The sequence below is a fragment of the Tupaia chinensis genome, unplaced genomic scaffold (assembly GCF_000334495.1).
Source record: "Tupaia chinensis unplaced genomic scaffold, TupChi_1.0 Scaffold141247_1, whole genome shotgun sequence".
Lineage (NCBI taxonomy): Eukaryota > Metazoa > Chordata > Mammalia > Scandentia > Tupaiidae > Tupaia > Tupaia belangeri.
This window is the reverse complement of record NW_006201110.1, coordinates 136,183-148,079: the sequence shown is the minus strand read 5'-3', so window position 1 is coordinate 148,079 and position 11,897 is coordinate 136,183. Positions and strand designations below refer to the sequence as shown.

The 11,897-nt window shown below is 41.7% G+C and overlaps 1 protein-coding gene across 3 annotated transcripts; it reads right to left on the bottom strand.

The window, feature by feature from the left end:
- Nucleotides 1–269: 269 nt before the first annotated feature.
- ZNF75A (zinc finger protein 75A) lies at nucleotides 270–11,833 on the bottom strand. Of its 3 annotated transcripts, none has more exons than XM_006162970.3 (9): nucleotides 11,697–11,833; nucleotides 10,312–10,825; nucleotides 8,552–8,747; nucleotides 7,765–7,856; nucleotides 6,435–6,561; nucleotides 5,281–5,369; nucleotides 4,862–4,988; nucleotides 3,178–3,288; nucleotides 609–2,580 (listed from the first exon to the last, which is right to left on the bottom strand). In XM_006162970.3, exons 2-9 carry the CDS (start codon nucleotides 10,717–10,719, stop codon nucleotides 1,901–1,903), a joined length of 1,830 nt encoding a protein of 609 aa, XP_006163032.1. In that variant the 5' UTR covers nucleotides 10,720–10,825; nucleotides 11,697–11,833; the 3' UTR covers nucleotides 609–1,900. The 3 variants fall into 3 exon arrangements, with proteins under 3 accessions (XP_027621937.1, XP_006163032.1, XP_006163031.1); XM_006162969.3 differs by lacking the exon at nucleotides 11,697–11,833 and adding an exon at nucleotides 11,458–11,510; XM_027766136.1 differs by lacking the exons at nucleotides 8,552–8,747; nucleotides 11,697–11,833 and having other exon boundaries at nucleotides 270–2,580; nucleotides 10,312–10,643.
- Nucleotides 11,834–11,897: the final 64 nt, after the last annotated feature.

Genomic DNA, 11,897 nt, shown 5'->3' with positions numbered 1-11,897 from the left:
AAGACGTCATCCAGGCTATTTGTGGAAGGATAACATAACAACTCTGTTCTCTCTTTTTTTTTTTTTGGAGAGATTTTCACTGTAGGGCGCGTGCGCTCGCCAGACAGACAGAGACATAGAGACAGAAAGCGAGAAATCACCCCCCAGGGGGGATGGTCACGCCGCAATCGCTTCTCCTCCATTCTCCTCTCGGGATCTTGGGCATGCACGCACACGCGCCCGGCGTGAGTTTTAAGCCACCGGGTCCGGGACGTGAACTGCGGTCGACTACGTGGGAGTCCAGTGACATAGCCATTACGCTAACTGCTGGTTCCCACAATTCTGTTCTCTTAATCCTGCTTCATACCAGCTTGGTGGAGCGAACTGACAGCCAACAAACCCTCTAATGATAGGGTTTTGATCAAGTCCCTGTACCTCTAGACATTCTAGTGATAGGATTTTAAGAGACCCTCTAGTGACAGGGTTTTGATCAAGTCCCTATACCTCTCTGAGCTCTATCTTCCTGAAAGACTTATAGCAAGTCTTAGAAGAGATCACTTCAGTAACTCATTATACCTAGAAGCTCTAACAATAACACACCTAAGTCACTGCTATAGCTCAACAGTTATGAGTTTTAAGAAAATTCACAGGCTATATACTTTCAATAGTCCAACAAATTTATCATCTGAGGCTGTGCTAGAAAGAACAGAGACAGACAGACCCTGCCTACATAAGAACTTACAGTGGAAGACAGAATAACACAGATGTAGATTTACCTATTTTTTCCACACCAATGCCCAAAACTTTCCTTTGGGAATCCAGTCTACTAACTGGATGCTCAGGTCTTCATGCCAAATGAGCCATAGGCTCTCACCTTTAGCACATACACTCCAACCCTCTTACAATATAACTTGTTCTTAGTAACAAAAAACAAATTAAAAAAGAAAAACAACTGGGAAGGTGATGCTGAACTCCCATTAGTTTTCCTTCTGGTCTCAGGCAAGTGCCAATTTTTATGGCTACTTTATCCTATTGACAGTGTGAGGTAAAGAAACAGTCTAGTTCCTTTTATTGCAGGAAATTATTTTTCACATCTAGTATATATTCCATGGCTACAAATTCCAACCCGTTTCCATATGATCTCATTAGAAATGTTTTCCATTTTCTAAACACCACCAATGAGATACATAAGTGCATTTTTTATACCAGTTCATCTGATAGACTTCCTAGTAAATATATATAATTTCATCACAGTAAAAACCGTGCTAACAGGATTCAAGAGCTGAAGTTGCTAAAAAGTTCAAGAAGAAACTCAAATGATGTTAACTTTATGAACAGTATCCAATAACAAGAGAAAGGAAGAAAACCCAACTTGGTTCTTGGGAAACTTTACATTAGAAATCATTTCTATCTCATGAGACTATTGAAATCAGTAAGCCTGCTTACCCTGAAGACAATAATAACCAATTAACCATTCATGTTATTACTTTTTAGTTTGGAAGACCATGCTACAAATGTTTCTATCACATGTATTCAAGAGATCAATGCTAAACCAACATTATTTACTTCTGTGACCAAAGAAAACTACTGATTGGCTGCATCTATTTGTAGCTCAATTTGCTGTTTCAAGGTACAGTCAGTCCCAAAACAGCCTTTTCATTATTCAGAATGCTCTTAGAACACCTCTCTTGCTAAGGAATTCCCAGGCAATTTAAAGTAAAAACATTAAGTAGCACAAAGACTTAAGTATATACCTTGCAAAGCCCACCTTAATTCCTTTCTGTAAAATATTACATCTATATTCTTGATTTTCCAATGATGAAAAATTCTTCATGCTTCAATTTTTTATTTTTTCATACAAAACTTTAGGGTCTAACTCTATTTGATGGAGTCCTTCAGAATGACAATGCTAAACTTCCCTTCATTGATGGAGTTTTTGGTGTCTAAGAAGGCTTGACCGCCTGCTGAAGTTCCTCCTGCAGACTGTACAAGTATAAGGCTGCTCACCTGTGTGGGTTCTCCGATGTTTAATGAGGTGGGAGTTCTGGCTAAATTTTTTTCCACATTCATGACATGTAAATGGCTTCTCTCCTGTGTGAGTTCTTTGATGTGTGTGGAGATTTGTATTTTGACTGAAGCTTTTCCCACACCATGAGCATTTATATGGTTTTATTCCTTGATGTGTAGTAAAGTGCTTATTAAGATCTGAACTCCATCTAAACCTCTTGTCACACTGTTGACATTTGTAGGGTTTCTCTTCAGTGTGAATTCTTTGGTGCTTAATAAGGTCAGAGCTAACTCTGAAGCTTTTCCCACATTCCTGACATTTAAAAGGCTTCTCTGCTACACGGTCTTTCTTGTGAAGGTCCATAAGTTTTAGAAGCTCTTGTTTCCAAGTTGAGAGTTTCTTTCTCTTCTTCACTGGAAAATCTCGGTGCAATTTCCCAGCTCTGTGCGTATCACTGTGATTTTCTTTGCCTGTCATTCTCTGGGGTACTTTCACTTTGGCTTTTTTTGAAACTACATCTTTCGGTACTTGCATTTCAAATTTAGAAGCAGATATAGGCTGATGATTTTCAGTGTCATTTTTGAGCTTTAACCCTGTTAGGATAAATACAAGAATCAGCAATCTGTATCCCAGAATAAGAAAATCACAGAAAAAAAATTGGGCTGGCTTGGAGTTATAGTGATAATCCCTGCTTGAGAGAAACTGGATTTTACATGGCGCTCACTGTTCAAAATCCAGAAAAGCAGCCTGAAACATACTAGGCACATAGACAAAAACCCAACATTGGTGGGTTAGAAGACTAAAGGAAAGGAATTGTGGAGTGACCAGACTCTGTGGAGGATACCTGTCCCCATCCTCTGTCACATGAGCATACATGTGCTCTATCATAAATAAAGAAAAAAACTTTAATTCAATGGTAGAATTTAATTTAGGGGGGAAAAAGGAAGAGGATCTTAAAACACAAGCGCTAGGGCCAGCAGGTGGCATGGTGGTTAAGGGTGCTAGATTCCCACATGGTGGATGGTGGTTTGAGTCTCAGACCTGGTAAATTCCTTTCTCACTTTCTTTAGCTCTCTCTCTTTACTGTGTCCCTCTCTGATCAAATAAGTTAATTAATTCTTTAAAAACAAAATACAAGCCCTTACAAAGATTATCAAGGCACATTTTTCCTCTTCCCATGTGGTATTTACCTCCAGGAGATTCTTTAGGAATGTCTTTTAACTCTGTGGATCTTTGAATCCATGGCTCTTCTCCTTGCTCTAAACAGAAGATCACTTTAGGTTTGGGGAGCACAAATAATGCTGTGAAATGGGAAAAAATGGAGTCAAGGACTGGTAAGAAAAATTTGTCCACTTACTCCAAACTATTCAGGAAAAGAAGGTACTTTTATAGTTTGTAACCCCAAATGTTTAAAAGGACACTCCTAGATCCAGTATCATGTTTGTACTACACTGTTCTTATGTGCAGATATGCAAAGAGTAACAAATAAACTTAAGGTGAATCAATGAAAGAAACAGAGGGAATAGTAATCCAAGCCATGTTCTCTCCTTCTGCTACCAAGAATACCTCATGTTCAACCAAGGGTGGATTCAAGCTCCAGAGGCCGTGGGAAATATAAGCTGGTCCTTTAAGACCAGTTATAGCAGAGTCGAAGTGAAGGACAATGAGTTAAGTATCATAGACACCAGTGACTGCTATCATATTACAGTTACTTTTCATTTAGCTTTTATGTATTTAGCACCAGACCCTAGACTAGGATAGATTTCTACCACTTCTATCCAGGTAAAACAAAGATGTGTCATTCACTTAATAAATTTGTATTGAGTAGCTGTGCTAAGCACTGCTGTAAGGGCGGGGATATATCGGTGAGAACAAAGTTCCCCTATTTCATATAGCTTACTTATATGCTAGTGAGAGAGTGAGATGATCAATCAGTAAACAAAATAATGTCAGGAAGTCATGAATATTTCAAAGAAAACTAAAAGTATGGTATGAGTGCATTATAAGATTCAGCTCCTCTGAGGCTATTTTAATAAGGTTACGTGGAAGGCCTTTTTGAGAAAGTGATTATTTGCACAGAAGCATAAAAGTGAGTTTAGCCAAATGTCAGAAAGTATGCTAGGTAGAGGAAAAGGGAAAGGAGAAACATAGAGGGGAAGTTCAATTAACAGCAAGACCAAAATAGATAAAGAGGATTGTACAAGGGCACGAGTAGCAGAAGATGAAGGCAGAGAGGTGTACAGAAAACAGACTGCGGAGGGTCCTGGGGCCTTGATAAGGAGTTTAAAGTTTTTTCTGACTATGAGAAGTCACTGCAGGTTTCTGAAACAGAAATATCATGATTTGGCTGCTGTATGGAAACAGACTATGGGAGGGGAAGGGTAGAGGCAAGGGTGCCAGTTAGAAAGCTACTGAAGTAGACCTTGTTCCAGATGACGCTTGCTTAGACTAAGAGGCTAACAACCAAGAGGTTGAGACATGGTGAACTAAAAATATGTGAAAGTGGAGCTAAAAAGAAAGCCAGCTACTGGATTACTAGTGGAGTATGATGGCGACAAGTGTAAAGGATGACTACATTTTTTTGCATTAAGCAACTAGGTAATAGTAATGTCCTTTATCATACCAGGGAAGACATGACGGAGTGGGTGTGGGGGGAGAAAAAGGAAAGGGGTCAAGAATTCTATACAGGATAAGAAATGAGCATGTACATGTGGAAAAAAATTACCCCTGTGATCTGAATATACCTTCTCCCTCCCCAGCATCACCTACTTGAGAACCAATTAGCTCCAAACAGTGAGACTCTCACAAGGGTTTCTTCTGAGTAAGCCAAGAACGGGACAAATTACTCATACAATTGGAAGGGAAAATCTTTACCTAGAGAGATGACAGTCTCATAGTTTTCCTGCATTACATCATTGTAGAGAGCCTTCTGAGTGGGATCCAAGAGCTCCCATTCTTCCTGGGAAAAATACATGGCCACTTCTTCAAATGTCAACAAGCTCTAAAGAAGAGAATGGACTTCAGCTCAGTAATTGCCACTATAGATGAAGCCCAACCATCTGGCTATGAACTGCATGTTAGGCCAAGCACTGAAGGAATTAACTATATAAGAGAATTTTTTTAAGTGGCAAGGCAGAAAGGAGGGAGCCAAGGGATCAGCAAACAGCTTGGGAGGTACCAAGCTCCCTGGTGGAGAATATCTGGGAATAACGCGCCTCTGAGCTCCTCCTCAGCAGTGTGGGTCTTGAGCAGCAGGGAAAGGCAGCCCTGAAGAGCTGGAAAGCACAGCTCACCTGGGACTCAGGCAAGACGAGCTCAGGCACCACTGTCTGGTCTTTGGTGTTTGTCTGCTCAGGAATGTTTGTCGGTTGAGCAGGCACAGCTGTAGGTGGAAAAGAGCCAAAAGAATTTCTCCTGTTTCTATGAACACCTTGAGCTCATTTCTAAAACACAGAAGATTCTGACTCATTAATAGAGGTGGGATACTTCTACCTGTGTGTGTGTGTGTGTGTGTGTGTGTGTGTGTGTGTGTTAATCACGAGTATCCTTTTCACTGCAAATTAAAAACAAGTATCTACCAGCCCCTAGAACCAGTTTTCCAGGTGACTGTCCTCAGTTTTCATGAGTGAATAAAAGGACTTTCTTTCCCCTTTGCATAATATAAATTGTTCTGAGTTGAATGAACCTTACAGGTGCTTAAAAATGAAAACACTCAGGAATTCCAGTGTATCAAATAAAGGAAATAGGAAGGCAGGAATAAACTTAACCATTTAAATAACAAGACCAGTGAGGTTAAAGGGGACTGAGAGTAAGGGCACAAATGACAAGAGATGAGTAGCTGAGTAGGGACCAGATCATGGGAGGGTCCAGGGAACTTGGTAAGAACTTTGGATTTTTTTCTGAAATCACTGCAGGTTTTTGAAGCAGGGGGATGTCATGATCTGACTGTGTGGAAAACAAAGGAAAGGCAAGAGTAGAGACAAGGATGCTAGTCAGAAATCTATGTTAGTAGACCAGGATGCTGATAGTACTAAAGGCTGAAGCATGGTTGGACCCAAGCTATATTTTGAAGGTAGAGCAAAGAGGACTAATAAGGAATTAATTACAGGGGTCATGATGGCAAGATCTGTGTAGAAGGTGGTAAGTTTTGGCCTGAGATATTGGATAAATGGTGGTACCCTTCATCAAGATGGGAAAGACACAATTAGAAAAAATTTGGAGGTGAGTGGCAGGAGGAAATAAAGAACTTTAGGATAAGGAAAAAGCATGTGGACATGGAAAAAAGCTCCTTAGGTGATCTGGATATACTTTCTCCCTCCCCCATACTACCTATTTGAGAACCAAACAGCTCATTGAACAGTGAAATTCTCACAGGGGTTTAGTTTCACTAAACCAGGAACAGTACCCATTTCTCAACTCCTATACAAATAGAAGTGAGAATCTTTACCTAGAGAGATGACAGTCTCATAGTTTTCCTGCATTACATCATTGTAGAGAGCCTTCTGAGTGGGATCCAAGAGCTCCCATTCTTCCTGGGAAAAATACATGGCCACTTCTTCAAATGTCAACAAGCTCTAAAGAAGAGAATGGATTTCAGCTCAGTACTTAACACTACAGAGACAGCTCAATCACCTGGCTATGAACTACGTGTTAGCCCAGGAATTAAAAGTGTTTTGTTTTTTTTCTTTTTTTAAAAAAAAAAAGGTTTTTGCCAAAGGACTCATGCCAGAGAGGAGAGACAGTAAGAAGGAAAGTGAGAAATCACCACACAATCCCTTCCCCATTCTCTTCCTAGGATCTTGGACATGCATTCACAGGTGCCTGGTATGATTTGCAAGCTGGAGTCCCAGACTCAAACCACAGCCAGCCACGTAGGAGTCCAGCACCCTAACCACCACACTACCTGCTGGCCCTTAGCACAAGACTAACTTTAAAAGTGAGAAGGGGGACCAGCAGATGGTGTAATGACCACATTGTTGGACTCCCAGGTAGTCAACCATGATTCAAGAGCCAGACCAATGGCTTAAAACTCATGCTGGGTATATATGCTTGTGTGCTCAAGATCCTGAGAGAATGGAAAAGGGATTGAGGCATGGCCATCCCCTCCTGGGGGTAATTTCTCACTTTGTGTCTGTCTGTCTCTCCAGGGAGTGCACACACCCTATAGCAAAAATCGCTCTAAAAAACAAAAATTGAGAAGGCAGAGGGCCAGCACTGTGTCCTAATAGTTAAGGAAGTGGATCCAACTTTACAGGGCACATTTTGAGTGCGTATTCAAAATTCCAGCAGGATGGAGAAACAGAGAAAGAACTGTGGCATGACCATGCCCCTATATGGGGTGCTTTCTCCCTTTCCTCTGGCAAGCACACATGTCCACTAGAAATTTTTTTTTTAAATGAGAAGACATAGGGCTGGCAGGTGGTGTGGTAGTTAAGGGCGCTGGACTCCCACACAGCCAACCATGGTTCAAGTCCTGGACCCCTGGCAACTTGCTTTCTCACTTTCCCTCTCTCTCTGTCCTCTCTAGTAAAATTTTAAAAAGTAAATAAAGTTAAATAAAAATAATTCTTACCAAAAAAAAAAAAAAAGTGAAAAAAAAAAAAGTGGAAAAAAAAAAAGTGAGAAGGCAGAAAGGAAAGAGCCAAGGGATCAGCAAACAGCTTGGGAGGTACCAAGCTCCTGGGGGTGGAGGGGAGAATAAAGTGCTCCTCCCTGGGCAATGTGGGTCTTGCACAGCAGGGAAAGGCAGCCCTGAACAACTGGAAAGCACAGCTCACCTGGGACTCAGGCAAGACGAGCTCAGGTACCACTGTCCACTCTTTGGTGTTTGTCTGCTCAGGAATGGCTAGAATCTGTTGAGCAGGCACAGCTGTGGGTGGAAAAGAGCCAGAGGAATTTTTCCTGTTTTTATGAACATCTTGAGCTCATTTCTAAAACACAAAAGATCCTGATTCCTTCAGTAGAGAGAGGATACCTTTACTAGTATGTGTGTGGTAATCACAAGTGGTCTTTTCACTGCACATTATAACTATCTACCAGCCCCTAGAACCAGCTTCCCAGTTAACTGTTTCCTTAGTCTCCCTGAGAGAAATTAATACAAGAAAATCCTTTTTTATTTCTCTCATGAAATTGCTCTAATTTCGGCAAAAATTAAGGATGTCTGAAAACGAAGTACTCAGGGACTCCAGTGCGTAGATGTTTTTTATTATTTTTTCCTGATACACAATTTTCTTCACATACTGCCACTAACGGCCCATTTCTGATTCCAATTGCTTCTGTATCTTGAGGATGAGTGGCTGCAAACCTTCCTACACTCCATTTCTCTCCCTCCTCTCTTTTTTTAAAGAATGGTTACTATGTTCCTACCAGAGTTCTGTGGTTTGGTTATCTCCTTACCCTAGCCCAAACCCACCCTCACTCACAGTTGGTATATTCTAACTACTGCCTGGGGAGATATAATTACTATCATGGCTACTCTAGTAGATCCACTATGCCCATGACATTTTGACTCAACAAATTTACTATCACAACAACTAAGAATAAAATTATCATGAAGCTCCTTACCCCTCTCATATACAGGCTCAGTTTCTTTATCAGTATTCCTGCTCAGCTGTTCTTGTAGACCCTGGTATGTATTCCAAAATTCTTCATCCTGGGACACACCCACTTGTTGGGATTCTGTTGGCTTCAGCTTGAAGCCTGAGGCCTCTGCTGTTTCTCCCAAGAGCACTGTCTCTTTTCTCAGCTCAGGGACTGCAACCTAGAAATAGTCCCCATCCTTGTTACCATAGAATTTATTTGGTACGAAGGGTGGAAGTAGAGGGAATATCTAGTGTACAGCCTAGATTTTGAGAACTATGAGACACTAAAGGAAATGACAAAATGCATTAAAGAGGAATTAGGCTGCCAACGTTCCACAAAGAGCTATCCACAAATCTGAGAAAACTAGGATCAAAGGACACTGTGGCTAATGCCAACCCTCGAACACCGGCGCCTCCACCCAATAGAATTTATTTGGTACGAAGGGTGGAAGTAGAGGGAATATCTAGTGTACAGCCTAGATTTTGAGAACTATGAGACACTAAAGGAAATGACAAAATGCATTAAAGAGGAATTAGGCTGCCAACGTTCCACAAAGAGCTATCCACAAATCTGAGAAAACTAGGATCAAAGGACACTGTGGCTACTGCCAACCCTAGAACACAGGAGCCTCCTCTCAGCATACAGTCCAGCTTAAGCCACTATCATGGTTGAGTAGGCTATCTATGCTCATGGTGCCTTGTCAGGCCCTTATTCTTGATTTAGATCCTCCCCCTGGGAGGTTTCTTGTCTTACAGTTTTCACTAAAAATCAAAGAAATAAATAAACAAGTTTTCCCCTATGGCATGGAAGGATTTCAGAGAATGGGATTAGAAAAAAAGGGGAAACAGTGCCTCCAAGCTACCTCCAAATAATTCTGACATAAACCATGTGCATCCTGCCTGAGGCTGGCAGGTAGGCTACCACCTGCCCAATAGCATAACAAGCTGTCCACCTCCCAGGAGAGCCAACGAACAACTACTGAGGGCAGTGGTGGCTCTTTGATAGGGAACACATTATTTTGCACTTTCTTTTCTTTCCCAAATCTCTCTTCTACTTTTTATTTTCATTTATAGTCTTACCCGACTTGTTTGAGTTCTCCTTTTTTGTTGTTGTTGAGATTTTTTGCTATAAGGCACGTGTGCTCTCCAGACAGAGAGAGACAAAAGGAAATCACTCCCCAGGGGCATAGTCATGCTGCAATCCCTTCTCCTCCATTCTCCTCTCGGGATTTTGGGCATATACACACATGCACTCAGTGAGTTTTAAGCCTCCAGGATCAGGACTTGAGCCTTGGTTGACTACGTGGGAGTTCAGCAACATAACTATTATACAATCTGTTGGTCCCGTCTCTCCTTTTTTAATGTCCTTGCTCTCCTTGGGTCTCTAAGTGTTTGATTTTTGGATCTGTCCTCTCCTGACTTTACTGCTTTGTAATTTTTTCTAAGAACTCAAGTCCTACCTCTTTGGCCAAACCTGACTAGGCCCATCACCCTCAATTCACCCTGGCTTTGAGGGCAAAAAGTAGTTATTTTTTTCCTAAAGGAAGGAAAGTCTCTACTATAATCTCTGAAATCTGTGGACTGACTTTTGCTATTGGCCTGTTAGTTCCAAATCCTGCCTTAACAGCCCTAAAGGAATAATAAATCAGCAGCCAAATTCATCTCATTTCTTAACTGTCCTCATCTCCAATTTGTCCAACTGCATCCTATTCAACTATACACATCAGGAACCTTTCTTCTCACCCCATTCCTTGTTTGACCAGATTCCCTCTGCAAGTGTTCTACCAGGGCTACAGCTTCCTTGATGCTCTGTGGATGGTGCTTCTCCATCTGGGTCTGAGTTTCCCTGGGCAGAATGGTCAGAAACTGCTCTAGCACCAGCAGTTCCAATATCTGTTCTTTTGAGTGGACCTCTGGCCTCAGCCACAGATTGCATAATTCCTGAAGTTGGCGGACAGCCTCATGGGGTCCAGATGCTTCACAATAGTGGAAGTTCCGGAAGTGCCAGCGTGAACTCTCAGGACTGAGATCCACGGTCTGTGGAGATTTTTCACTCTGACTGGCGATCTCTCTCACCGGCCCTTTGATCTCCCATAGAGCCCTGATCTGAGGGTCCAAATACTCAGCCACCTTCAAATGTACCATCATCATTCTGTTCAAGGAAGTTCTGCACCTAGGTCTGACACCCAACTGGTGCCACTTTTACAGGTGATGTTCCCTCTGAGTTGGTACAAAAATCAGTAAAAGGATCTTCTTCCTGAAGATAGAAAAAAAGTACATGTTAGTAAGAAAGTAACATAAGCCTTACTGCTACTTAGTAAGAAAGAAAAACAGGAAAGATCCTGTCCTGTCCTCCATTTAAAATCAATTGCCAAGTCCTTTGTTTCTTATCTTTTTATTCCTTTTTCTTATCTAACTGAAGCACAGCACAGCTTAGATAAATGCCAACTGAGAACTCTGCCTTGAGGGCAAGGCAGGGGGTGTTCAGGAAAGGTTGGCAGGTGAGAAAATTGGCATCCACTAGCTGAAAGGAATTTGGGGAATTACCTAAAGATTTAATTAGCATGCCTCCTAGTCCATCTTCCCCATAACAGGACACTAAGAGGAAGTCAGATTAGGAAAAGATTGAGTTCCCTTCAAATTTTAACCATTAGCCATCTGTCTTTAGTAGAAAAAAATACTTCTACAGTCATTCTCTAGTGAACACTGAAGGCTTGACTTCGTGGAATGTATTTAGGTTGTCTGCAAAGTCTGGATCTCTTTTTCTATGCAAAAAGGCTTCATGACTTTCCCAACCATAGTTCTTTACACTACATGAACATCAGCAAGAGAGCTGAGACAGACTGCTGTAGATATAAAATAATAAGGGAAAAGTAGCCTTCTTCTTACCAATTAGGCAACTAGATATTCAATGTTATTCTTTGCAAGACAAGCAGTGAGCACTATACAGATTATATGAACTTTAAAATTTGTTTACTTCACCAGGAAAAATACAACGGCTAGCCTTTGTTAGCAATTAATCAAGTCTCTAAAAGGGGGGAGAACGGTACTGTTTTTTTTGCTGACTTTATATTTATTCAAGGATCATTTAGCCCTCCAAGAGAGGCCGAGAACCTTGGGCGCCTCACATTTCCCGAGGTGTGCCAGCAGAACTGGCGCTAAAAGTCCGGCCTGGGAGATTTAAAGAAAAGGCAGCCCTCGCTGTCCTCCCGACCCCGCGTCCCGGCTCTGGAAGCATGGGGGAACGCTCCTGCATCAACAGAAACCGTTATTTCTGGGCCTGAACGGACCCGTCCTGCGGCGGGAACGTCAACAAGCCGCGAAAGCGC

Bases quoted from the DNA above. Each gene is read 5' to 3' on its own strand.
- ZNF75A (XM_006162970.3), bottom strand. From the start codon at position 10,719: ATGATGATGGTACATTTGAAGGTGGCTGAGTATTTGGACCCTCAGATC. The intron at 8,748-10,311 runs GTGAGAAGAAAG...GACTATTTCTAG, and splicing joins CTGGTCAAACAAGGAATGGG to GTTGCAGTCCCTGAGCTGAG. The intron at 2,581-3,177 runs GTAAATACCACA...TTATCCTAACAG, and splicing joins TCCTAAAGAATCTCCTGGAG to GGTTAAAGCTCAAAAATGAC.